Here is a 26,034-nt window from a genome sequence, read left to right as displayed (position 1 = left end):
TTGTTTTTATTAATGTTAAAGCTACTCCTTATTCTAATATTAAACCAATTGTAAAGATGTTTTTAACTCTTTATGTTGTTTCTTATTAATTATGGAAATTCAATTAAAACTATCAGTTTGCTTCTATAACTTCGTGTGGGCACCACTTTGAGGCTTCCAGTGCATCCCATAATGATAGATCAGGGTCTAGGAATTCTTGATTCAATTTGTCCACATCAATAATTTTTTTATGTTCTGTAAAAAAATAACATAAATCATTTGTCAAAAAAATATAATTTTATATTTGTTGTATGTAAGCAGATACAATAACAATTATTTATTCAATTAATTACTTTACAAAGAAACTTTCTAGTACATATCATAGTAGACTTTCAAAATTTTATGTCTTAGAGAAAACTTTACCACTACTTACATTAGCATTCAGTTACACATTTATATGAAGTGTCTTGCAACTTACACTTGGTTCCAAAAACTTTACTACATATAAATCAACAACTTCGCAGTAAACAAGTGCATGGCAGTATTAATAGTAATGATACCAATTAGTACATACCAACAAGGACAAGGTCATCACTTTGTGCTTTAGCTGCAGCAACTTGGACAGAATCTACAACTGGTGTAGTTGTCGCTGCTACCTGTGCATTCTCACTCTGTCCATAATAGCCTGACCATGCTGAATAATTTTGCCAATATGCTGATGGGTCATAGTATTGATTGTACTCCTGAAAAGAATTATAAAATATTTAGTCATAATAAAGCTAAAATACTAACATCTGACCGAGGCTTATAAGTTCATACTAATTTTAGTCTTTAAGGCTACAATTGTATTGATGAAGTGAAAAAACAATTTCTAATGTTTTTTTTTAAATTGTTTAAGTTTTTTTACATCCTATAATTATCAACAACTAGCATTCCAACCCTGCTTAAGAATATGCATCTACTCTATAGTAAAAAAATACATACTGTCCCTGAAGCATAAGATGTATTTGATGTAGTTGGTGTTGTGGCCGGTGTAGTTATAGCACTCTTGGGTTTAGGCACTGCAGTACATATTTTAAGTGGCTTAGTCCCAAGCCCTGTATAACCATTCATTGCATATAATGCATTTCTTTGTTCATCCTCATTCCCAAATCTAACAAAGCCATAGCCTTTTGTATAACCAGCATTATCCAATATTACTGAAATAATTATATTATTATGTATAATTATACTATTTATATTAATAAAGCAGAAATTTAAACAGTTATCAAATACTGTTACACTAGTTCTAGACTAAGAATTGATAATCTGCCTTGAATCACATTTACGTTAAATAAAAAATTAATAGATTTTGCTACTCTGAAAATATGATAAACATAGTTATAAACTTGAACTAAACATAATTATTTTTATAATATGTGCAGGTTTATAAACATTATACAAGAAACTAGACTGAGTAAGTACATCAAACTAATTAAAAAGTACAAGAAAGCCAGATAAATTCTTATGACAAAAATATAAATTTACCCTTGGCAGTTTTGATTGATGAATATTTAGATGCAAACACTCTGTACAAAGAGTAATCATCTATATCTGGACTGAGATCTCCAACCCATACTGAAAATTCTCGTTCCTGTTGCATGTTGGCCCGAGCCTCTCGCGATGCAGTATTTAACCTGAACCTAACTACAGGAAATGTCCCAGGTATCGGTTTGCCATTTAATTTGTGCATTGTATCAATTGCTTCTTCATCTGTCTAGAAAAGATGTTACTAAAATTTTTGTTATACAATACATTTTTATATTCGATTGGTGTCAGAGCTGACCGAAGTATTCATCTAAATTAACATGTTATTCCATTAACTATATATATATATATATTGACTAATATTATGTATTACCTACCTGGAAGTGCACAAAAGCATAACCAGCCGGTTCTCCAGTAAATTTATTTCGCATAACCTTAACAGCAAGCGGACGCTGTCCCATTCTATGAAATGCTGCTAATATAAAACTTTCCGTCATATTCGGCTCCAACTGAAAAAAATAATATAAATACAAATAGATTACAATTATTTAGTATGTTTTATATATTTTGTTAAAAAATCTTACACTGCCCATCCAAAGTTGACATTGCATTTTGGAAAATTTAATTAAAAAAAGGAAATCTTATATCGTCTTAAATACTTTGAAATTTTAAACTTAAATTATTCTCTTGAATCGCGAGAAAAACAATAAAACACCACAAATACAAAAATCAAAATTCAAAACACATGAATTTAGTCCGTCATAGGGATGTTACGATGAGCATTCAACTGTCAGCAGATATATTTAGATATATTTTTATTATCTAATTCCATATCTATAAATCGATTTCTGGCATACGGATTGATTAAACATCTAATATCAGATCGCAATCATAGTTGTTTGGACACAAGTTAGTATCGGTAATAGGAATTTTATAAAGCGTTGAGCGATCAATGAAAGTTCATCAGTCAATTTAATAATATTATTGTTGTGTGTATAATGTGCGGACCAAAATTCAGCATTGGATATTAGCAAACTAATAATAAGAAACCTGGATAAATGGAACAGGAATAGTCTATGCAATATACTTCATCTGTGACACTAATCTGTGAACTGTGAAGTGTGAATTTGAAGTTTCAATTTAAACACAAATTTGAACAGCAAAATAACAAATTACAGATTTATTTAAATTCAACAAGCAATTCCCGATACACAATTTTACAATAACTAAACTTTATTTATAATTTTCAAGAAATGAAGTTACCTATAGTATTAAACTTAATTAAGAAATGATTAAACGAAGGAGCCAGGTGGTTAGAATTTAGGGTTGAGTTCTCTTTGGGCAAACTTCTTAAAAGCCTCCATAATAACTTGATGATGGAGGAAGATAACGAGACAAATATGAAAGTAAAATCACGTAAATGTAAACCTGTTCTCACGGAGAGGAAGCTACGGCTTTCCCTAAAGTATAGACCTAAAATTTTGAAACTAATATTAAAATTAAGACTTTGTTTGACTAAGAAAAATCATATAATTAAAAAGTTAACTCAGCGACTTCATAAAAAGGTGAGAGAGTAGTTTCAAAATAATTATGGTTAATGCATTTTGTATTTTAAGATGCCCTAAATTAAGTTAAATCAATAGTACCATGAAGCATCAACACAAACTGATGATTGGGATACAAGTAAAGAAAGTGCAAATCACAAATCCGAAGAAGCAACTCCTAGACAATTGAATGCAAAGAAAGACCAAAACAATTTAGCCTGGTCTATAAATGATAACAATGAGAAGACTATAGCAGATCAAGTTAAAGAAGTCGCCCAAAGTGCTATGCAAGAATCTGGAATGGTTTATGTGGAATCAGCTGGCATGTACTATGACTACAAAACTGGTTATTACTATAACTCTGTGAGTATGTTAATTTACTCTTAATTTATAGTAAAATTATATGATTTATAGGTATAAATAGGTGTAAATTTTTATTTTTTCAACTTTAATATTTTTATATTAATGAGAATAACATTTGTGGACTCCATAAAGATGGAAAAAACACATTTGTGCATAATTTTTGGTCAAACCTTATTACTCAACTAATTAAATAAAGGACTTTTATTTTCATTTAACATTTTTTAATTTACAGGAACTAGGATTATACTATCACACAGACACTAGCTGCTATTATTACTATTCAGAAGAAAAGAAATCTTTTGTCTTTCATTCATATCCTGATAGAAGTGCAGAAAACCCGAACCATATTGCTCATGAGAGAAAGAAAAGCAAACAAAAAAGGGTAATTGATAATAAACTGCATGTAATATGACATAATAAATATATTGGTTGAGAATTTTAACAGGATCTGGTTTGCTTTTTAACTGTTTATGCTAATTATTTATTGCCAATTGAAGACTGAAAAAAACATTAAATCTTATTTAGTTATCAATGCTTTTTATGCATTATCTGTTTGAAATTTGTATACATTAGATTTTACAAATGTTATAATAATATTTTTTGGATTTGGAATTAATTATTATATTATGGTATTGTGTGTTTTGTTTTGATATGAATGGCAATGAGAATTTAGTGCCATTCAGATTGTCCTGAAGACAGATCTTAAATATAATTTAAAATACAAATACAATACTTTAATTACAAAAACTCTTGGTACCTAGATAAACCGTAATGAATTTCATATTTCACTTTTTCTTAGGTAATTGTTTTTTTGTATGATTAGCCTTCTGTGACTATTGCATCAACGCTTGCCAGGTTATGATGTTTTCTTTATTATACTTTATTATTACTACTGAGCAAATATCAATTGGGAATATTGAAACGACACATTAGTTTGTATCTGCTTTATCTATTAGGCTTTAACTGGTACATATATATAATAATTATATTGTTCATTTCAGGTGGCGAATAACGACGATATTGAAAACCTAACGAAAAATCTATCTAAGGTTTCTCTCCGAGGCACAGCCTTAGGTAAATTAAATAAAATAGTAACTCCCAGATACCAACACTGAAATTGTATTACAGGAAGCGCCGAAACCAAAACGCAAGAAAAAAGAGAAACCTCTTGTCAAAGAAAACGATGTAGAACTTGAAGACGGAGAGTGTAGTAGTTCAGATGATGATGCCGCTAGTACATCAACAGCCACTGATGATGGTAATAAAGGATGTAACAAAATTAACTAATCTAAGTTATTATGAAATTTTATTTTAGAGCAGTGTTGGTAAACTTTCAAGTATGATCACGGAAAATAAAGAAAGCCTTGGATTTCTTATGGATTTTTTGATATTTTTTCTTTTAATAGACAAGTAACAGCCTTTTAAGAAGTTTTCATATATATAACTTCACCGTACACAAAAATATATTTGTGGACATACTGGGACATTTGACATTTGTCTAAATTTCTGAAGGCAAGCAAAGATACCTACAGCCAAATACATTTTACAGAAACAGTTGCGAAACATCACCCGCCATGTATGCGAGTGATCGTGCGTGAAACGACTCTGCCGAAATTGAAAGTTGGTAGTTTGTTCCTCGTGACCAAAGATGGCGGCACCATAGGCAGGGAGGGCGACCACCATGCCATTGTATTGCGAGACCAAAATGTGTCAAGGGTAAGGAATACATATCAATATTAAGAAAACACTTTTTAAACAGATTGAAGCTATGTATTATTATAAACTTATAATTATTTACATAATTTAAAAAAAATTCCGACGTTTCGCATGCATTCCACTATTTTTCATCGCCAAGTTTTTGTTTTACACAACGTTTGTTAGGAGCTGCAACCATTACACCATGTTCCACATGACATCTAGGTAATTACTAATAATAAATTAAAAACAAAGATTTATCTCAGATTGTCAAAGATCCTCTATCAGCAGGAGGCATGGTGTAATAGGAGTACGCAGTTACATTTTCGTGTGAACAACACTCAAATACATAGTCGAAATAACTAACATCACCGTATACACGAATTCAAGTACGACCAGTCACCACAAGTAGCACCCGTTCACGAATATCATTAATTATTGTAAAGAATTCAATTATTGTTTGTTTGAGAACTGTTACTACCTTATAAAATTGTTCAGTTAATCCACCGTTTTGAAGTCTCTTGTCAACATAGGGGCTGGTCAAGTATTACGTTAGCAGATTTACTGCAATTTATCATTAACCCCCCCCCCCTCCCTTTGTCAGCAAAAGTATGTAAAGCTTTAAATAATAATAGTACATAAACGTATTAATTTTTTGTACTGTTGTCGTAATCACCAAATACAAAGACAAAGAAAAATCAAATTTGTGCCACACCCACTTCCCCCCTATAGTGCTTACGTAATACTTGAATGGCCCCATAGTGTAAACACAACTTGACAGAAAGAGACAAGGAATTTAGTTAATGGAGTGAAATAGACTGGATTACACTTTAACATATATGAAATCAAACGTCTTAGTAAATTTTGATTTGTAAGGACCTCTTCACGAGAAGGCCTCCTTCAGATATCATCAAATATAGTTGAACTGCTGCTCACTTAACACCAAGTTGTGGCCAGAGATCTGTAGATTTTTATATTATCCTTTAACCGATAGTCGTCATGTACATGTAAATCATCAAAACCAAAATAAATGTGAATCTTCAACACACAAAAATTCCATCCACAACATTCCACCCGTTCGGGTTCAGTTAAGTACATGCCTAGAAGATTTATATATATATAAAGCTTCTTATATATCTTTCCAGGAACATTTACATATCCAATATGACCTCGACCGAAGAACGTATTTTGCGATGGATCTTGGTTCAAAGAATGGTACTGTTCTGAATGGTGTAAGAATGTCACCAAGTCAGGAGACCAGTTCACCCACAGAGGTATGTGCCCGAACTTAGTAGTACGTACGTACGTAGTACTTTTACAGTTATAAAAACATTATTTAAATAGTTTGATGTTTTGAGTTCTTTTTAGCATCTACTACTTCAAATTGAAATGTTTTTGATTTTGTAAATTGACAGATAATAATTTTATGTATCATATCTCTTGTGATCAATTTCTTTGAAATGATACTTCTTTATCGGCGTTGCAAAAAAATTACCGGCACGTTTTTCGGTTACGCGTCACATTTTTTCCGTTACATCATTGTCTTATCCGTACCACGGTTGATTCGAAGAGATTCGAAGCCATTAATAACAAATATAAATTATAATAACGATAACAATGATAGCAATAATTCTATTACAATTAATTAAATTCCGTATTATTCTTAGTAGTAATAAGGTAACATGAAATAATCGTATTATTTTTATTCATGTCTATGATAATAAAAGCCTTTTGTTAAACTTTATCTTATTTAACTTTATTTAACCAATTTCTGTAAAGTTTTTAATTTATTTATAATTTGTTAGCATAATATACATAATTATACAAATAAAAAACAAAAAGTAAGTAGGTTACATAAGTTAATAAGTAACATGCGGCCTTATCGCTAACGAGCGATTTCTTGCAGGCAACCCTAATATGGGATATTAAGAAAACTCTCAGAGGGTAAAGTACAAGTGCATAATTAATTAACAAAAAAGAATCCCCAAATAACATGCAACTATAACTAAAATCAAAATAATAATAATATGTATAAAGAGACATGTAAAAAGCTCTGCCAAAGGTTAATTGACTCACAAGCTAATTACGCTAATATACGTGAATACAAAAACGATTCATAAATTATTGTTTAGTTTAGTTTAGTTTACACTTTTACACAGTTTGTTTATTTCGAGAAATTCTATTAAGAGTGTTATTTTTTTATTTCAGATTGTACATGGAAGTACATTACAACTAGGTGAAACGAAATTGCTATGCCATATTCATCCTGGCACAGACACGTGTGGACACTGCGAGCCTGGACTTATTATGGAAAGTGAGTTTTTGATATCTCACATAGTTAAATTGTCTATGCTAATTAAATATTAACACTTATAATAAAAATACTCAAAGACAATATGCATAGGCAAACTCAAACTCAAAATAACTTTATTCATATCGGTAAACTAGTAACACTTATGAACGTCAGAAAAGAAGTTAAATTCATTGTAAATTTACATTTACTACCAGTTCGCAAGTCAAAGGCGTAGAGCGGACAAGAAGAACTGGGAAGAAACTTTTCGGCACTCAAGGCAATTGGCATTTATCATTATCCACTTATTTAAATAACACAAATAAATGTGTAGCAAGGTCTCGATTCTAAATCCCTAATCCCCATCCGTAACACAATTTAATGTAAAATCTGTAAAAAAATCAAATAAGATTTTTTTTGTATTTATTTATAAAACCAATCCTGTCCTGTGCCCTTACAAGAATGCACAACAAATGAATAAAATTTACACACGAAACAAAAAACAGACGTCATTCTTTTGTATTTGGATCTAACCTTTTACGGTCCAACTGGATATACACTAAATATTTTAATTAATTTTTGTATTTATGTTCTAATACGAGAAAATATATCAATTATTAAAAAAGTAAATGATGTAATTTGTAATACTTACTTACGAGCCTTCTGGCCACGGCCGTATCAAATAACATCAGATGAGATTCCCGCCCACCCAAAATGTTCTTCAACCCACTTAGGGTCCAACACAAATTTAAAAATTAGAATTACCAAGTGTGAGTTGTATGCCAAAAATGTATAAGATTTTGACATACGATAATGCAATCTAGAGACAATATCGATAATTCGAGATCTTGTGGGATTAAGAATTGCCATCTCGCGAGATTTCGAAATCCTGGGTATTTAGGTGTGATTTTGGAATAACTTAAGAAGCTTAAGAGTCAAAATCAAAAGCATCTGTCGCTATGTAGCCAGCAGCTGAAAATGCTCTCTCAGACTGGTTGTACCAGGGTAGGTGAGCTGTTATAAGCTAAGTGTAAAAAAGCTACCCCTGCTTCCCCCTTACAAGATTAATTTTTGAAGTGAAACATCTTTATCGGCCTTGGAAAAAAAATTACCGACACAATTTTCAGTTACACGTCACATTTTTCCGTTACGTGCCATATTTTTCTTGTCCCTTCCACGGTTGACTTGAAGAGATTCGAACCCATTAATAATAAGAATATATAATAACGATAACAATGATAACAGAATTAATGAAATTCTGTAATAATCTTAGTAGTAAGAAGGTAAAATGAAATAATTGTATTGTTTGTATTCATTTCTATGATAATAAAAGCCTTTTGTTAAACTTTATCTAATTTAACTTTATTTAACCAATTTCTGTCAAGTTGCATATAGTAGATCATTTTTCGAAAAATAAGGTCATAAAGAAGATTCACTTCTTACGTGTGTACACGCACACATATTTTTATGACTGACTCTAATCTATGTAATCTCTCAAAAACACGTCAGAGAGATCAACAGAGTCGTGTTGTTTTTTTTTAGGAAATCCAAAGATCCTTTGCAATCATTGTTAAACGCAATTTATCTTATTTATCAGCAGTAGAGGCGTTTAAAAGTGTATCTAACGATATAATCGTTTGATTATATTTTTTTTCTGTACGATACATATATTTTCTAGGCAAATGGGAAATTTCGCAATTACAAATATAACAACGCTGCGGTTGCATATATTTGACAACAGCCACTTCTCGTTAATTACACGAGATCTCGTCATGTTAAGCTTCAGGATTGATCTCGAAAAATGGCTTGATATTGGGATCTCGCGAGATCGGGATTGCATTTCTTAGTCATGAGTCGTGTTTAAATTTTTAAAGCTTACCCCAAAACTATAATATCTTAATTATTTATTCAAGTTCTTTTATTACAGTGCAAGACAAAGAAAAGAAGGCCTACACAAGGACGTGTGGCGTGAAGAAGCAGCACGAACTTGAACTTGCCAGATTGAAGAACAAGTACGCACCGAAATTGCTGGAAATCGACCAAATTTCTTACAAAGATAGAGCTCAGATGAGGCGAGAGAAAGTGGGCTCGTCACACCACGCTGAAAAGACCCAGACAAGTGATATTAATACGTAAGAATATTTATTTTTCAAATTATCTGTTTATTTCGTAACCCTACAGCTAACAATAAATAAACTATTACACTAAAAATATAACCAAAGATGGAATTCATAATGTTTACAAAAAGGTTCAAAAATTTACAAAAGAAAAGTTTGCAATAAAAATTATTCAATACACTAAGTATTACCTAATTTGCTGTGTTGTGTGATGGTGTAATAGTGATGGTATGTACGTGAAGGTGTGTATGTGGGGTATGCTCATGATCAGTGGTTTATCAGCAGGCTGAGTAGGCAGAGCATAGGGCGGCTGAATTTTGGGGCGGCATTTAGGAACCGATTTTCTGCGTGGTTTTTTTTAATGTTTAACAGAACTGTTGCAACATAATTTGCTGATGACTCTCACTTGTCATTGTACATTCGGAGTAGCAATTTTCCATATCCTAGAGTAAAACAGCCAGTTCGCCCCCCAACCAGTAATCGACGTCTACGTCCTCAGCCTCAGCACACTTTGTATGAGTGAAAAGAGCGAAATTGCAGAAAATGTATTTCCCTATCAACCAATACATTACAGTACTACTACGTATGGTTGGAGGTTGCGAACTTAATGGTTCGTGTATAATTTTGTGCTTCAAAATCAAACCCAAAATTATGTTACATGCAATTTCAACGAAATTATTAGATTGTAGAGGCAATAGCTAACTTAAAAACCTTGAAAATTTGTAAATCCATATTCCGCGATAGCTTATACAAGTCAAGGCTTAAATATTGGTTTTATGTCCGGGATGCGCGATAGAACTGATTTTTTGCCTAGTTAGTTGATTTGTTCTAAGATTTGTATGTCTGTACCTAATATGCTCACAACGTGACCTTAGCTACATAGAGAGGGAGAGGCAGCTAATAAGGTACTAAGTACTAAAATTATTCACACAACGATATGACTTTTAAAAAAGACTTTTTACTTAAAACGGCAAAATATGTTGCGTTTTTTACTTTTCATAACAATTAAAACTTTAGTAATTGGCTTTGATTATGAGTTGTGAAACACACATTCTGAAGTGAACTTTCATAAAAATTCCATGTCCTCAAGTGACAATGCCTCTTATTTTAAATGAGGGATATTCCACATGAAGCGGAGAGCGATAAAAAAGTGAGATTGGGGCTGAGGTATAATGGGATTAATCTAGTGGGTGTCAATGCGTATCAGTATTTTTATCAAGTTATTATTAGCCTTTAAAAAAGCCTTTAGAAAATAAATGTTTAAACATTAAAAAAAGTACAAAAAGAATACAGAGCGAATCTATGAAATGTCTATTCTACAATGAGGTCAAGTAACACTACTTTTTAATTTTCCTAAAATACTGACTTATGTTTTAATCCAGGTGCATAACTCCTGAGAACAAGGGCTTCAAGTTGCTTCAGAAAATGGGCTGGTCGAAGGGCGAGGGACTTGGAAAAGACAATCAGGGCGAACAGGATCCGGTAAGTGGATTTTTGCATTTTCAGGGGTGGGTGATCGTATATATAAAAAATATGTAATAGATTGAAATTTTTATACATTCATTTATACGTATAATATATTAATTCTATGTAAACAATATCAGTGTGTTTCGCGCGTTATTACAGAAACTTTTTAATCTCGTGTGAGCGCGGATCATGTTTTGACAGCCAGTAACATTTTCATGTTCGATCTCTTTCGTGATTAAAAGCTTTACTAAATATCTACATAAGTACGAAACAACGCAAATGCAAATTTAAACATGTGCTACAAATCTAAAGTAGTATATGTGTTGTGTACGTATTGTACGTACACAATACAATTATACAGTTCTTTTCGGATACATAAAAAAGTGCGTGCGTACAAAGTACACATGTCAGAAGTGAAACTTCTTTGTAAATTAATTATTACCAAGGTAAAAGCCCCAATAGATGATTATATTCCAGTATATTATCACACCATTTATTTATATATCTATACTATATTCACACTGTATACATGCTAATAATAATATAAATAAATAAAAAATCTGCGTTTACTGCACAAGACGTTATGCGACTAAATTGCCATCTAAAGTTTTAATATGTATATTCTAAACGAATACATCAACTAATAGCGTGTATTTTTTCTCGATCTTCCTTACCCTCTCCCTCTCTCTCGATGTTTATCACTATAGCTCTCTCCCACCTTTTGCTCCATATCACGGGCGTGATACGACGTTCGCTCTATCCTACTTTTTCTCTCGATCTTTCTCACTTGCTTGTTCCCTTGCAAGCAACTACTTCGCTCCATGGCTATTTGTTTCATGCTACGTTCGCCCTTTCTCACTCTCTCTCAATCGGTCTCAATCGCTCTCTCCCTTCGACAAAAACGCCGCACATCTTCGTGGCGCTAATATTGCGTTTCATTCGTAACAAATTTACCCTCATGCTTAAAGAAGTTTCACTTCATTAAATCTTTTTTTTCTAGTTTTTTATTTATAAAAAAAATATAATCAATACCCTCCACAGATTAGTCGAATTGATGGTAAATTGTTAATTTTATGTCATAGCCTATCTAATAGTCATTCATTTCGTGGAACATCGAAATTATTTCTAAATACAATTTATGTGTATTTGTGTAATTTAGAAAATAAGAAACTATTGTGAATGTTTATGATTTACAAACCCAATACGTTAAATAATAATTTGTTTTTTTTATAATCTTGTCGAATCGATTGTGAACATGGTTTTTAAGTATTCTCATATTATAATAGAGTCGTCAATCAAATTGAAATAACTGCATTAAATATCCATTACGGTTTGAATAATCAGTCTGTCTGAAGGATATATTTAGGATGTGCGCAAAAAACAGATAAGTCTTGGGACCGCTTAATTACGGTGCAATTATTTGCATCTACCGAGTTGTATATAACATACTGGTTGTTTAAACCTTCGACGATGCGTTCTTAATTATTTTTATATAATTAAATTTTAATTGTCTTTAAAAACAAAGAAATTCTATATTTTCGCGCATTAATCACATTCTTCTGATCTGATCACGATTGCGAAAAGGCACTCGTAACGTCTATTATATATTATTTTATATAACAGGGGGAAATGGGTTCAATGATATCGCATCATAGACACTCACATTGCCAGAGGGCAATGACAAAACAAAAAACAATTATACTAAACATATAGCCAAAGATGGAGTACATAGTATATGCAAAATTGTTCAAACATTTACGAAAGGAAAAAAATAATAAAAAATATTAATTACGTAATACCTAATTCGGCTGTGCTGTGTGATCGTGTGAAAGTGAGTGTATATTATCTATAAATCTTATGTGGATGTTAGTATTTGACAATGATTTAGTTGTAAAATTAGGTTAATTATGTCCTGACTACGCTAGTAAACGCAATAATATTCGTGTTTATATCCGATATAAAAGTTATTTTTTATATATTTTTTTAGTAATAGATAATACTATGTGGGGAATTGTAGAGACATTATTTAAAGGAAATTAAAAAAAAAACTATAAATTGTGAGGAAAGACATCTAAATAGTATTTATTCATATAGGTAACTTAATTAACAATTATGAACGTAAGTAAAAATAATGGTTCTAAGTATATTTTATACATCTCTCAGGGTAAGGGCTTAGAACGGACGCCAAGGTTTTTTTACAAAATGTTTGTAAGCACATACAACCATTACATCATGCTCCTCATCACATGTTAAAGCAGTTATCGTAATGAAATAAAAAATAATACAGAAAACCAGACGTTTTTCCAACAACTCGTAAACACGTAGTGGTAATGATGTTTTCTTTGAATTATTTCTCTAATACAATTATTTTGTATCGTAACCCGGTTTATATATAACTAAAAAAATACGGTGCGCTATATAGCTAAAAAATTTTTTTAGGTCTGGGCCTCAGATGTCATCTGTTTCATGATCATTTGTCAAATAGGCAAGTAGGTGATCAGCCTTCTGTGCCATACACGTTGTATTTTTGGAAGGCAAGCCGGTTTCCTCACGATTGGTTACCGTCACCTTTCGTGCAAATGTTAAATAACATAAAAATAACGTGCATTGGTGCACAGCCCTGGATCGAACCCACGACCTCAGGGATGAGAGTCGCACGCTGAAGCCATTAGGCCAATACTGCTCCTATATAACTACGCGTTGTACATTTTATATTTTATATCCCTTTGTTTTTAATGACTCAGAGCATTTATTGTATGGCTTTATGACGTTTTCGATCATATTGATGCTTTATCGACTTGATCGAGCCATTAGCTGATATCATCGCCTTTTTTTACAATGATTTCCTTACCAGAACCTAAAGGTTTTTTTCCTTTTTAATTGTGCTGTCTGTAGGTCAAACTGGGTATTTTCATTTAAAACAATTTGCCAAGTTTATAAGGGTATACCGAAGGATATGAAAAATCATCGTCTCTGTATACAGAGAAAACTTCGAATATGTCAAAATCAAATTTTGACTTGCAGGAGTCATACTTATAGACTAAAGCCCATGGAAAAAATTTACCTGCGAAATGAACCAACGTGAATTACGCTTAGAAAGCTGATACTATATAAGAAAATAACTCTGAGCACTATGCCGTCACTTCTGAGCGGTACAGGTGCGTACGTGAGTGAATAGAATTTATCAGGTACAAATGAAGCATTACGATTAATTATTAATGTACGACTTTCTTATAGGGTATAGATGATCAAAAATAAATGTCGAAAAACCTAGTGCCGTACTAAAGTGGTTGTGCCGGAAGTTAGTGCAAATTTTTAATTCGACGATAATTGCAGAAGCAATATATGTCATCATTATTGTACGGCATTTGTGTAATTCCTTTTCTACACATATACAGATACTTTACCCGTAACCGCCGTACATATTTCCAGCGCAGGGTCGAAAGCCAAGAGTCGCAACATATCTCTAATTATCATATAGGTGATGATGATATCGAACAACATTAAATTAAATAATTATAATAGTACTATACCAGCCTTCTAAGCGTAATTCACGTTGGTTCAAAAATTTCCATGGGCTTGTAGTCTATTAATGCTACGTCTTCATTCTGAATGTTCCAATCTTGTTTTCGTTGTGAAGTCGTCATCCTTTAGGATGAGGTTATCAGTTTGATGTGTAACATTTCTAATACTTGCTGTAAAGCCTAAAATGATGCAAGAGGCACAGATGTATTGGTATGACTGTCTTGATTTAGCTATCCAGTGGTATAAATAAATTATTTAGATGATAGTCAAAACTACAACGCCGCCTCCCCCCTGATTTTGTTAGTTTTTTTGAGATTTGGCAAATTTAAAGAAATATTCACGTCAAAAATGAATCTCGCGAATGGAGAGAATAATCGTCTCAGGGCACAGTATTTTTCTTTCAAATAAAACCAATGAGGCTTTATAATGTTGGAAATATTGAATGAGGTAATTAATATTAATGTGCGCATACACAACGTTTATCGTGTTTATAGTATGTGATACCATCTAATAATATTAAATTTCATGTTAACATAGCTTGTTAATGTTTTTATTACAACCCTTTATTTTGTGATTCTTATCAATTTTGAGGGTTCACCAGTTTCAAACGTGAAACATATCAAAACGTACAAATTCTTCGTTAATTGAAAAATATTACAGCATAATTTGGATATTGTGGCAGGTGCCAACTTTGCTATTGACAAAATAATAGTAGTATTTACGTCATTATACTATTTATTAAAAAGTCATCAATCACTGTAGTATACGTTGTACTTGTCAGAGTCTAATGTCAAAAACGTTTGAAATTTGTTGTTTTACTGCGCCAATTTATTTATGAAACCAATAAAACGCGAAAAACATTGTTTTCTCACTAATTTTCAAGACCACACATTTACCATAAGTTTATTCGCATAAATTAAATAAAAATTCGTAAGAAAATGTTATCAATATAACGCTAATTATCTCCGAGTTATTATTATAAGAGTTATAATTATTTCTGAAATATAAAAAACGTCCATCCACATTTTGTTTACACATGTAAATAACTAATAAAGTAAATAATGGAATAGTTCCATGAGAGAATTTCCTACAATCTAACTTACATAAAGCCCAGACAGTAAAAAAAAAACCGCTTTTGAGGTGCTAATTCACAATGATAATAGCCACACTAAGTAGTCATACATGTAAATTAGCATTCACACTTCGTATTATAAAAATAGCTAGCTTTTTATAGATTTTGTCATTTTAACTCACTTATAACTTACACTATCCGTCCATCTCTACGGTATCTAGCAGTTCTGACAAAATCTTCCTGAACACAGAATGTACCTAGATAATCTATGCGAACGGATAGTGCAAAAACTTAAAATAAGAATAAACAGTTTTGCAGCCTAAGACAGCCTTGCAGTTCGGAATCCCATGAATTATAGTCTCGGCTACAATAAGTCTCTTAGGTTAGTCACTGTTAGGAAAGAAAAAAATACACAATATCCAAGAATTCACCCACAATCGAATCGACAGTGACAGATGAGAGTAACAATCAATAATGACATTTCGAAGATTGTCATATGAAGGTATTTGTGTCAAAAGTTTCCCGCATATGGCGAGGTGTTTTATTTCTCTGGCTTTACATTAGTTCTTGAATGAAGAATGTTTAGTTACATTTTCAAAACAAAAAGGATGATTAAGATAAACTAATCTAAGGCATTTTAGGGTTAATAAGGGCATGACTACACAACTTAGATCAAAATCGCTTTGAGTACCGCATTCGCGATAGTCAACAATGTTGCATTTCTACGAGCTAAGTAACGACCGTTATATTCACGAAACGTTGTTATGTCATGCAAACGTGGAGCGGTAGTTTCTATATAATTTAGGCTATCCTCTTGATTTATACGCGTATAATTTGATAAACGCGATTATATGGAGCAGTATTGACCTAGTGGCTTCAGCAGGAAACTCATCCCTGAGTTCGTAGGTTGGAACCCCGGATGTGCACCAATGGACTTTCTTTCCCGCGCTCGAACGATGAAGAAAAACATCCTGAGGAAACCGGCTTGCCTTAAACCCAAAAAAGTCGACGATGTGTGTCAGGCACAGAAGGCTGATTACCTACTTGCCTATTCAATTTACAAACGATCATGAAACAGATACAGAAATCTGAGGCCCAGACCTAAAAAGGTTGTTGCCACTGATTTAAAAGCGATTATAAGCTGTATATGACTATTTATTGGTCCAGGCCTAGCTATCATATGAAAAGGGTTGTTACATTGAAATTGAACGTAACAATACGTAAATAAATACGACTAAATATCATTTTTAGTAGTATATTTGGACAATAATTTTGCCATTATTCAAGAGAACGCAAAGTACCTATGTAACAGTCTTCCAATAATAGTATTTTTATTGAAAACATCGATTTATTAAACATTGATCAAAGTAACGTCTGTCACCATGGTAACCAATTTTTCAATGTATATAAACTAACCTAAAAAACTTATAAAACAAATATAATAATATTAAACGTATAGAATATTTCGTCACTTCGCTTGTTAAACGCTTTACTCCTACATTAACTAAACCAATCTCATTTGACACTTCATAATTCATCGTCTAAATAGATAATGCGGTTGTCAAACTTAGAGGACGTAGCCAGCATATTTTTAAATTGATAATCTATGTAATCTTGTGGCTAAAACTGTTAAGTGTTGGTGAAAAGCTTATATATATGTTTATAATAAAAATGCGTTTATTCATTTGACAACAATTCTTTATATGTAAGATTGGAGAACCCTTTTAAGTAAAAAATTGCTTACCAGGGTTCCCAGGTCTTCCATAATAGTTTTTCACGCATCAGGCATGGTGAAATAGGAGGACGCACTTACATTCTCGTAGGAACAACACGCAAATACGTAGTCGAAATAACTAACATCACCGTATACACGAATTCAAGTACGACCAGTCACCACAAGTAGCACCCGTTCACGAGTATCATGCATGGCCAGGCATCGGCCCCCTCGCCATATTTTAGAGAGAGACAACCCGACGCATGGACGTTTAGGTGTCAGGAGCATCTCCAACAATGCGTAAGGTGTATAAGCCAGTCCTTTAATCGTGAGTTTAGATTGTGGACGCTGAGCGGGTAGATATTAAGCAGCCTATTGAATCAATTATAGATGCATGGATATTGCGTCTGGCGAAGTCAGTCCTTACAGTCCGACCGACAACGACATCCTCATTTCTTTTTGGAAACAGTCTACTATCATACGGGAGCGCTCTGTGTGCTTTTAATACACTAATTTTCGACAGAAAGTAATTGTCTGAGATGATGAAGCTCTTCCGATGGGAATGTATGCGCGGAATCATTAATTTCGTCTTATTTCATTAATTATAATAAAGTATCCTGCACTGTTTTTGAAATATATAAATGCTTATTTACTCGGTGATAATGTAGCAGCAATTGGAAGAATTTTAAAATCGATCTATCACTTTCAATCGTTACAAAAATAAAAATCTATTAGCATTGGCGTATACATAATAAGTTCGTTGATTTTTTTATCGAGTATAAATTAAAGCAGTGTTAGTTACATTGTAAGCTTATATATATATATAAATGAAGAAACAGTAGAAAGAATTCTAATTACTACGATCAATGCACTATATAATCTATATATATATATATACTTATTTAGATTTGATATAACATAAAAACAGTACAGACAACCAAATTTTAGGGAACTTGGGGGACTCTGGAGGGACTAATTACAGTTCATTCGCTATAGTAATATCTAAGACTCCTTAGTATGTGTTTATCACTAGATGTCTAACCAAGAATAATAAATTATAAATAAAAATGTTGAGAAACTTGGTCGAGACATCATATGCAACCATAATGCATCATTAAGTTACCGACTTGAGCACAATATGGGCAAATTATTCTAGAGATTAGATGGCCGAGATATTATAAACTCAGTCCTGCGGTCGGATCAGATGCCATTCGTGTTAAATTATATTAAAAAGTAAAAACCTTGTTATATTAACCGTGGACTGAAGATAAGTTGCTACGGTAACGATATTTTATATTAAATTTGTATGGTATGAATTTTTCGTTTGTCATCCTGGCTGGTAACTTACTTGTGAGGAACGATATATCAGGCTTAGATTAAATATGCCCCGGTCGATTACGAGAAGAATTGTAGGACCTAACCGAGGTGGTTTTATTGGGTATTGATCACAATTACTGAAGAATATTAATAGATTGTGGTGTAGGTCGAGTCCCACATACCCGTTTCGGGGCACGGGATACCCAAATTCATTTCTACCTCGGGTATAAAAAAGGCCAATAATAGATATTAGTTAAAACATCTTAGTTAAATAATGTTAAGAAAAGTTTGCTTACGTATTCTACTATAGAAAACGAAATGGGCTATTTTATACATGAAATTGCTATTTCTGTCTCGTTTTTTACAGCAAGTCATAACTGGAAATCTTGATCGGAACTGGCCCTTAACCCGTCTGCGATGTCTTGTCATGCACTCTGCCGTGTCGCTTAGAGTTTGCATACTCAGCGCTATCTAATTGACACTCTGCGACGCCGACACGACAGCTACGATATTGGAAATTTTATCACAGATAGTCTTCAATGAATAGATAATAGAATCTCTATTCTTTATCGTTCTAAGTTTAAATTTATCAGTCTTCGAGATAATGTGAACTTTGATGTTCCAAGTTTAAATAGTGTGATATGATATAGGCTATAGATGACTTGTAGAAATTGTTTTGAGTGTATTAAAAAAATTGTTAAAGATGAAAAGACCGGCAACAAACCCTTGATATGTATCACTTCGTTAAATTTGCTGATAATCCTGTATATTAATCACATTTCCACTATATTAAACCACTTTCGTCTATATTTCATGCGGTAAGAGTATCAATTTCAGATGCGTCAAGGCACAATTATATTAAGATGGAAATTGAAACCGCAGCCACACAGCCACACAAATATGTTGACTTTTAAGTGTGAGATTTAGACCATATCAGATTTTAGTAATAAGAGCTTAAAACGTGACAATCTATACAAAGTCTTGTCTAGATTTGAATAAATTTTAGCTATGTATCAACATCAACATTGTATGACATAATTAATTAAATAAATATATTCTTGTAGGCATTTCCTACAAAATAGTTCTCCTACTGTAATGACTAGTCAGAGACTACTTCCAAAAGTGATTGCGATACCAACCGCGTAGTTTTTGTATTCAATTTCGATATAATCTCAATATCTAAAGTATACTGATGTGGCAGCATTGGGATCGCGCTTATTAGGAGTAAAAAAGAGTAGTAGTAGGTGGGCAATACTAAAATGAACGATCGCTTTCCGATTAATACCTGCAGAGCTGAGTTACATTATCGGATGTCGAGGGAGAATACGAAATTCCCCTCTTATCTCCTCGACGTCTGTCGTTCCACAACTGAGCGTACTGCTTACTGAAGTATTTCCGAACCAATTAGCCTTAGGATCCTTCGTGAATAGAGCGTACCAATTCTTAAAAGGCCGGCGACACACTCGCGAGCCCTCTGACATTGAGTGTCCTTGGGCGGCGGTATCACTTAACATCAGGCGAGCCTCTTGCCCGTTTGCCGGATTATATTGATTTGCATAATAAACATATTTTTTATAATATATAATATATATTTACGCTTTTTCCCCGGTGGGGTAGACAGAGACACGGATTACCACTTGCTACGGTTCATGACAATCACCATACATGCTCGTTGGTTATGGGTACTTTTAAATTATCCCTTTTCTATCACCATTGGACTTGGCCAAAGATGGACGACAATATATCTTAATTCCTAACGCTGTCATTTCAACAGCATTTTTTTCTACTTTCATTCTTTCTCAGCCACACCCAACATTCACTCGGTGATGTGGTTGTGGATTTTCCTCCCAAATTTAGGAGGAATCAAGATGTCCAGGGGGGTTTTAGGGTGAACCTTATGTAAAAAAAAATCTTAGCGTGTGTGTTTATAACTGAAATGTCAAAAAGCTATAAGTTATAATACTTAAAGATAGAAATATAAGCCATTTTATACTACTTGAATATATTATTAATTCATATTTGAAATTACATCTCAAACCGAGTGTACAACAAAACCTTTAGGGGTATTTAAAGTCCTAACATTCTGAAGGAGCAATAATAATATTCGCATAAAAATATACAAAAGACAAGACGAGATGGATTGGTTGATAATTATTTACTATAAGGTGAACTTCTCTACTTTGTAACGTTGTTTATAGAATGTTCTGGTTCTATAAATTTCTTACATAGTAATTTTCTACTAGATGTCAGCAATTCTGAATACAAATAATTGTTTAGTCTGGTGACTATCTAGATTCTAGGTATAACATGTCATGTACAATGTCATGTATTAAATGAGTATAGTTGAACGTTGGTTAGCCATCTGTTAATAGTATTATATTACGTAATCCTACAGATAACATAAATTATATATAACAAAAACAATTATACTAAAGATATAGCCAAAGATGAAATATAGATATCTAATTTTAATTATTAATATTTACCTAAATTTCGTTCTTGTTTAACATGGACATTAATTATAGTTATATGGCAACATCTTGGCTGTCATGTGTCTTGTTGACCACGATTGCTGTAAAGCACTCGAAACATTGAGTTATGTAAATGACATTTGCATTCATTACCGTTGAAATTTTGTTTATACTTAGTGTTATTCCAATTTTTTTAACTCAACTGAACTGTGCCCTGTTAGGGTCTATCTGACTTAAAAACCGTATCAAATAGTTGTGTAAAAAAGTCCGAAATAAAAGTTTAATTAATCATTAATATAAAAACTTACGGATAGGACTTTTTATTCGTAGGATAATTTATTTGTTTACAAAGTATTATTGTAAGTTTTTCTTTACAATTTAGTTTAAAATCACTTCATACGTGATCGCTTATGAATTAGCTAACGATACAATGTTTTTAAAACAAAAACATTAGATATTAAAAGCTCGACGTCCGTCGTTCAACAACTGAGTGTTTTTCAACGCAGTTTTTGCCGCGCACCACCACTTTGTGGAACCAGCTGCCCACTGAAATATTTCCGAACCAATTCGAATTACACACAACGCATTCGCTAGCCTCTGGCATTGAGAGTGTCCATGGGCGGGGCGGTATCACAACATCAGGTGAGCCTGCTGCCCATTTGTCCCCTGTTCTTTAAAAAAAGTTTCAAAACTTAACTTTTTGATAGTTCATTTGAAGTCATTTGAAAACTCAATAAAGCAACAAGGGAATTCAAAGTCGGAACTTTACACTAACTGTGATTTCCGTATGTCAAAAATGTATCGGACCTCCGAAAGTTACCATAAAACCGCTAAAGTACATAATATAACGTCAAATTTGGCAGATGGTTACTAGCCGAAATAGAAAGAAACGTAAAAAGGATGGCGCTACAGCCTTTTAGGTCTCCGTTTTCTGTATTTGTTCCAAACATTTCTAATAGACGAGTAAGTGATCAACCTTCTGTGCCTGTCACGCACGACTTTTTGAGGTCGGTTGCCTGGTTTTTCCTTCACCGTACCAATCTTCGAGTGAGTGCAATTAGACAGACTGGTGTATAGCCGGGGATCGAGCCTACGACCCCAGGATGACAGAGAAAGAAATACTAGATAAATAGTGGATTTTACAATAGTTACCTGGTGTCGCGAGTGTTCTGTCGCATTACTCGCGCCTTTCAAACAATTGTGAGTGTTGTGTCAACATGTGCACCCAGGTCGCTCTTTACCTTAATGTGTTTAAAATTCACAAGTACAGATGTCCTTTTATTGGGATTACTCAAATATTTAAACTACGACAACTGTACCTAGCACTTCACTCAGTACTAACTTGGAATGAATGTTTACTTAATAGAATGTTTTATAGTTGCAAGAATATACTCAATAAAGCCTTTATTACATATTTTTAAATTATTTAAAATGAACTATATACTATAGCATATATATACTATAACTCTCTTTAATCAGCAGCTCATGTCAGACACGCGTTGTGGTCTACAACGAAGCATCTTGCCGTCTATCGGTTTCTGTCCAGCCTCTCTTATGACAGTGTTGAGGACGACGAGTAAATCACTTGATTGGTCCATCTAGTTGGTGAATGGCCACGTGATCTTTTGCCTTCTGAGTTACCAACCACGATAAGTTTCTCCAATTTCTCATTGCCTCTGCGCATTGTATGGCCGAAGTAAGATAAAACTCGCTACAGCGATGCCTACAGGCATATGGTAGACAGGCGAGTCCGAATGCAGAGCTGGGTCAGTATCTATGTATTGGTGCGTTTCGCCTACTATTACAGCTTAACACTAATCTATTAGAAGAGAAAGAACAAATAATGGACAATGCCACTGTTGTGGATTCAGTTAATGTTAAACTGAATAAGTCAGTCTTTACCGCAACATCATTAAATATGTTACGCGAGTTAGTTTTTATAATAGAAAGTATATATAAATATCCAGTAATTTTATGTATTGAATTATTATAACTTTTTGTTGTTATCGAACAGACATGTCTGACTTCAGATGGTAAGCGATATCTTCGCCATCTGGTATTGATCAATTGATGCGCTATGTTTGGCAATCGATGTACAAGTACTTACAGACGAAAAGTTCGAATTTCAAAATCTTTTTTTTTATCTAGAATCTTCTAAGTGGCGTGCTTTGGAGATTTAAAATAAATTGAAACTAAATATAATTCATTCGTTTTAAATATTTGTGTTGGTCGCCTTAGGCAGTTCGGCTATCGCATATGTTCGCGCACACATCGCCACAATTTAAACCAAAAAATCGAACTTTCAGGCACAGGCTGGTTACAGGTTGTCTATAAAAAATAAAATAATCAAAGCCAAAAACCCAAATAGTGGTTGGTTTATTCTAATTTCAAAACGCATTTTTTAAATTTCGATTCTTAACAGTTACTTGTATAGTCTGCAATTGTCAACGTAATCAAAGCAAGTATTAGTTGAGGGGCCGCGTGTGCTCTTCAACTAATGAACTTAGAACCCACGTTTATTATAATTATTGTTTTATTATGACTATACGCACTCGAGGTTCACTTGAGGCCTAGACACACTTGTATTTTACATCTATTATATTTAATTGTTACATACGTTCTTGCGTTTTTTATCGTGGATCAGATCGATGCTTCGGTGTACGGAGAAATTGTGACCAATTTATGTTCCACCACACATTTTTTTAAATTGTTTTCACATGGGCCAGGGTTTAAAGTTTAAGAGAAATTAAAAATAATATTGTTCGTATAAATTCATATGTATGCACGACTTTTGATATAGACTATAGAAATTTAAATAGGGAAAAGTAGTGTTTGCCTGGCTTTAGCGTGCGACTGTATTCTCTAAGGTCGTAGACTCGATCCCCGGCTGTGCGCCAATGGACTTTCTATGTGCGCATTTTTTACTCGCTCGTACGGTAAAGGAAAACCTCGTGAGAAAACCGACCTGCTTTAGACCCAAAAAGTCGGCGTGTGTTAGGCGTGAGTCTACTTGTCTATGGTATAAAAATGATCACGGATGCAATCTAAGGAGAAGAAGCCAAGATCCATATAGGGTTATAGCGACACTGAATTATTATTATTATTACTTTGATAAATTACACTGAATTACTTTAATAAAATTGAAACACTCATTATTTTCCTAATAAACGTTTTTATTCGTACGTTCCATATAACATTCCCATACAGATGACGCGATTCCTTTACGAGTCATAAAAAATCCTGATTCACCAGGCGTTTCGATTTTATACCATAAGCATTTATTTAAATTTTATCTAATTTATCGCCAACTAATTGATTGGCGAAACACAATGACCTTTTAAATCCAATAAGATTTTATTGCTAACGATAATGGTTTAAAATAATCATAACTTATGATAAGAATGTATGTGTATACTGAAAAGTTTGTATAAAACATAGAAGCAAGCAGAAGTCATGCACGTGTTTCGTGATTCATTTTAATTATTATAACTACGCCACCTTAAAGTTCCAATAATGTTTAGGTTTGTCTTATCGCTAACAAGCGATCTCTTCCAGTCAACGATAGTTAAAAAAGCAAAAGTAACACAACCTAAATTAAAAAAAATAAAAGTAATAATGAAAAATTATACAATTACGAAACTAATTTCTAAAAATCGTAAGGTTCATGAATCATTCAATTATTGCTAGTCTCATCAAAACAATACAATATAAAAATTAATTAATTATATAAGTCACGTTTGAGCAGAATATGAATGGTTAAGAAGTGTTTATGTAGTAGACTTCATGAAACACAAAGGCTTATCGTATGGAATCGGTGAGCGTATTCCACAACGTTATAGCGGAGATAACGTAACCCAACTGACTTGCCTATAAAGGATTAACTAAGAGATGTAATCCAATTTCTATTAGAGGAACGTAATATCTAAAGACCTAAGAATTTGAATTATATTTTAAGATCAGAGGGAGTTTTGGGATTACAAAGTATATCGAGTATAGACGATACAGGAGATGAGCATCACGCCGATCTTTTTTTGTGTAAGAAAAATGCCTAACTAAACCTACTATAATCCTTAAATAGGTATGTCGTTTCTTCTTTATTTTAAGCCATATCAGCTATTATTTAAATGACGCAAAAAAATATTTCTTCCAAAAGTTCGATCAATTGCATAACAAGTTATATTTCTATTGATTTATTTATAAGGTCTAAAACAACGTGTATGCATAAAATTATACAAGACAATATGACATCACACATTTTACATATAAATCAATTATATTAGAACATATTCAAGCTAGCAAGGGAAAAATTATACAAAACTTAAACCCTCATAATATAATATGGGTTCTGGAATATGTATGGGTATAATAAAACTATAAATTTTATTGCACACTAGCGGATCCAACAGACGTTGTCCTGTCTTAACTATGAATATTGATCTCAAATTGGTATAGTTAACTAAAAATGCTTTATGATATACAACAATTTTTGTTTGTTTTTCTGGCGCGTATATTAATAGTTTTCTTAGTATTCCGACATATAACTGGCCATGTGAAAAACATGGATTTTCAAGATTAATACCACAAACAATTAGTGACTGTATTTATTTTATATGTATTTTATCAATATAATAACTCCGATCGAAGCATTTTTTTTGAACGATATTCATTTTTCTTCGCATCCTCTTCAAAAGTTTCAATTGAAAAAGCGCTATGCACTAAAAAAATTGCTATCGTAACAAAATACTTAATATGTTGTTTAAGTATTCTTAAATTTTCTAATTTTCCGCGCAATTTTCTTAATTTTTTCTTTCACAAGAACCTTCCCTTGACCATAACAAACACAGCAAAAAAAGAATTAGTAAAACCGGCCAGCCGTTCATATGTGATGGCGTGACCAAGGGAAATAGGGATTCATTTTTATATATATGTATCTGCATTACATGTGCTGCTTTC

General features: G+C 32.9%; 2 protein-coding genes across 3 annotated transcripts in view; one reads left to right on the top strand and one right to left on the bottom strand.

Moving 5' to 3' along the window:
• Positions 1–51: 51 nt before the first annotated feature.
• LOC123713022 (tRNA selenocysteine 1-associated protein 1) lies at positions 52–2,279 on the bottom strand. The gene is made up of 6 exons (XM_045666494.1): positions 2,091–2,279; positions 1,884–2,015; positions 1,507–1,735; positions 964–1,178; positions 554–722; positions 52–234 (listed from the first exon to the last, which is right to left on the bottom strand). The coding sequence occupies exons 1-6, from the start codon at positions 2,115–2,117 to the stop codon at positions 113–115; spliced, it is 894 nt and encodes a 297-aa protein (XP_045522450.1). The 5' UTR covers positions 2,118–2,279; the 3' UTR covers positions 52–112.
• Positions 2,280–2,605: 326 nt separating this feature from the next.
• The window catches only part of LOC123713511 (angiogenic factor with G patch and FHA domains 1), a 40,848-nt gene continuing 17,419 nt past the window's right edge, over positions 2,606–26,034 (top strand). The window contains exons 1-10 of one of the 2 annotated variants that reach the window (XM_045667216.1): positions 2,609–3,071; positions 3,150–3,413; positions 3,646–3,795; positions 4,415–4,462; positions 4,542–4,671; positions 4,963–5,129; positions 6,254–6,382; positions 7,317–7,422; positions 9,326–9,530; positions 10,898–10,997. In XM_045667216.1, coding sequence (XP_045523172.1) covers positions 2,880–3,071; positions 3,150–3,413; positions 3,646–3,795; positions 4,415–4,462; positions 4,542–4,671; positions 4,963–5,129; positions 6,254–6,382; positions 7,317–7,422; positions 9,326–9,530; positions 10,898–10,997 — 1,491 coding nt within the window. In that variant the 5' untranslated portion in view covers positions 2,609–2,879. Of the gene's footprint in view, positions 3,072–3,149; positions 3,414–3,645; positions 3,796–4,414; positions 4,488–4,541; positions 4,672–4,962; positions 5,130–6,253; positions 6,383–7,316; positions 7,423–9,325; positions 9,531–10,897; positions 10,998–26,034 lie in introns of both variants that reach the window. The other variant, XM_045667217.1, reaches the window with a different exon arrangement.

The sequence above is a fragment of the Pieris brassicae genome, chromosome 8 (genome assembly GCF_905147105.1).
Source record: "Pieris brassicae chromosome 8, ilPieBrab1.1, whole genome shotgun sequence".
NCBI lineage: Eukaryota > Metazoa > Arthropoda > Insecta > Lepidoptera > Pieridae > Pieris > Pieris brassicae.
This window is presented reverse-complemented; position numbering and strand designations above follow the sequence as displayed.

What these genes read in the sequence shown, in the direction of transcription:
- LOC123713022 (XM_045666494.1), bottom strand. Translation starts at nt 2,117, where the DNA reads ATGCAATGTCAACTTTGGATGGGCAGT. An exon ending in GTCAACTTTGGATGGGCAGT is followed by an intron (nt 2,016 to 2,090) that starts GTAAGATTTTTT and finishes TATTTTTTTCAG; the next exon opens with TTGGAGCCGAATATGACGGA. An exon ending in TGATGACCTTGTCCTTGTTG is followed by an intron (nt 235 to 553) that starts GTATGTACTAAT and finishes ATTTTTTTACAG; the next exon opens with AACATAAAAAAATTATTGAT.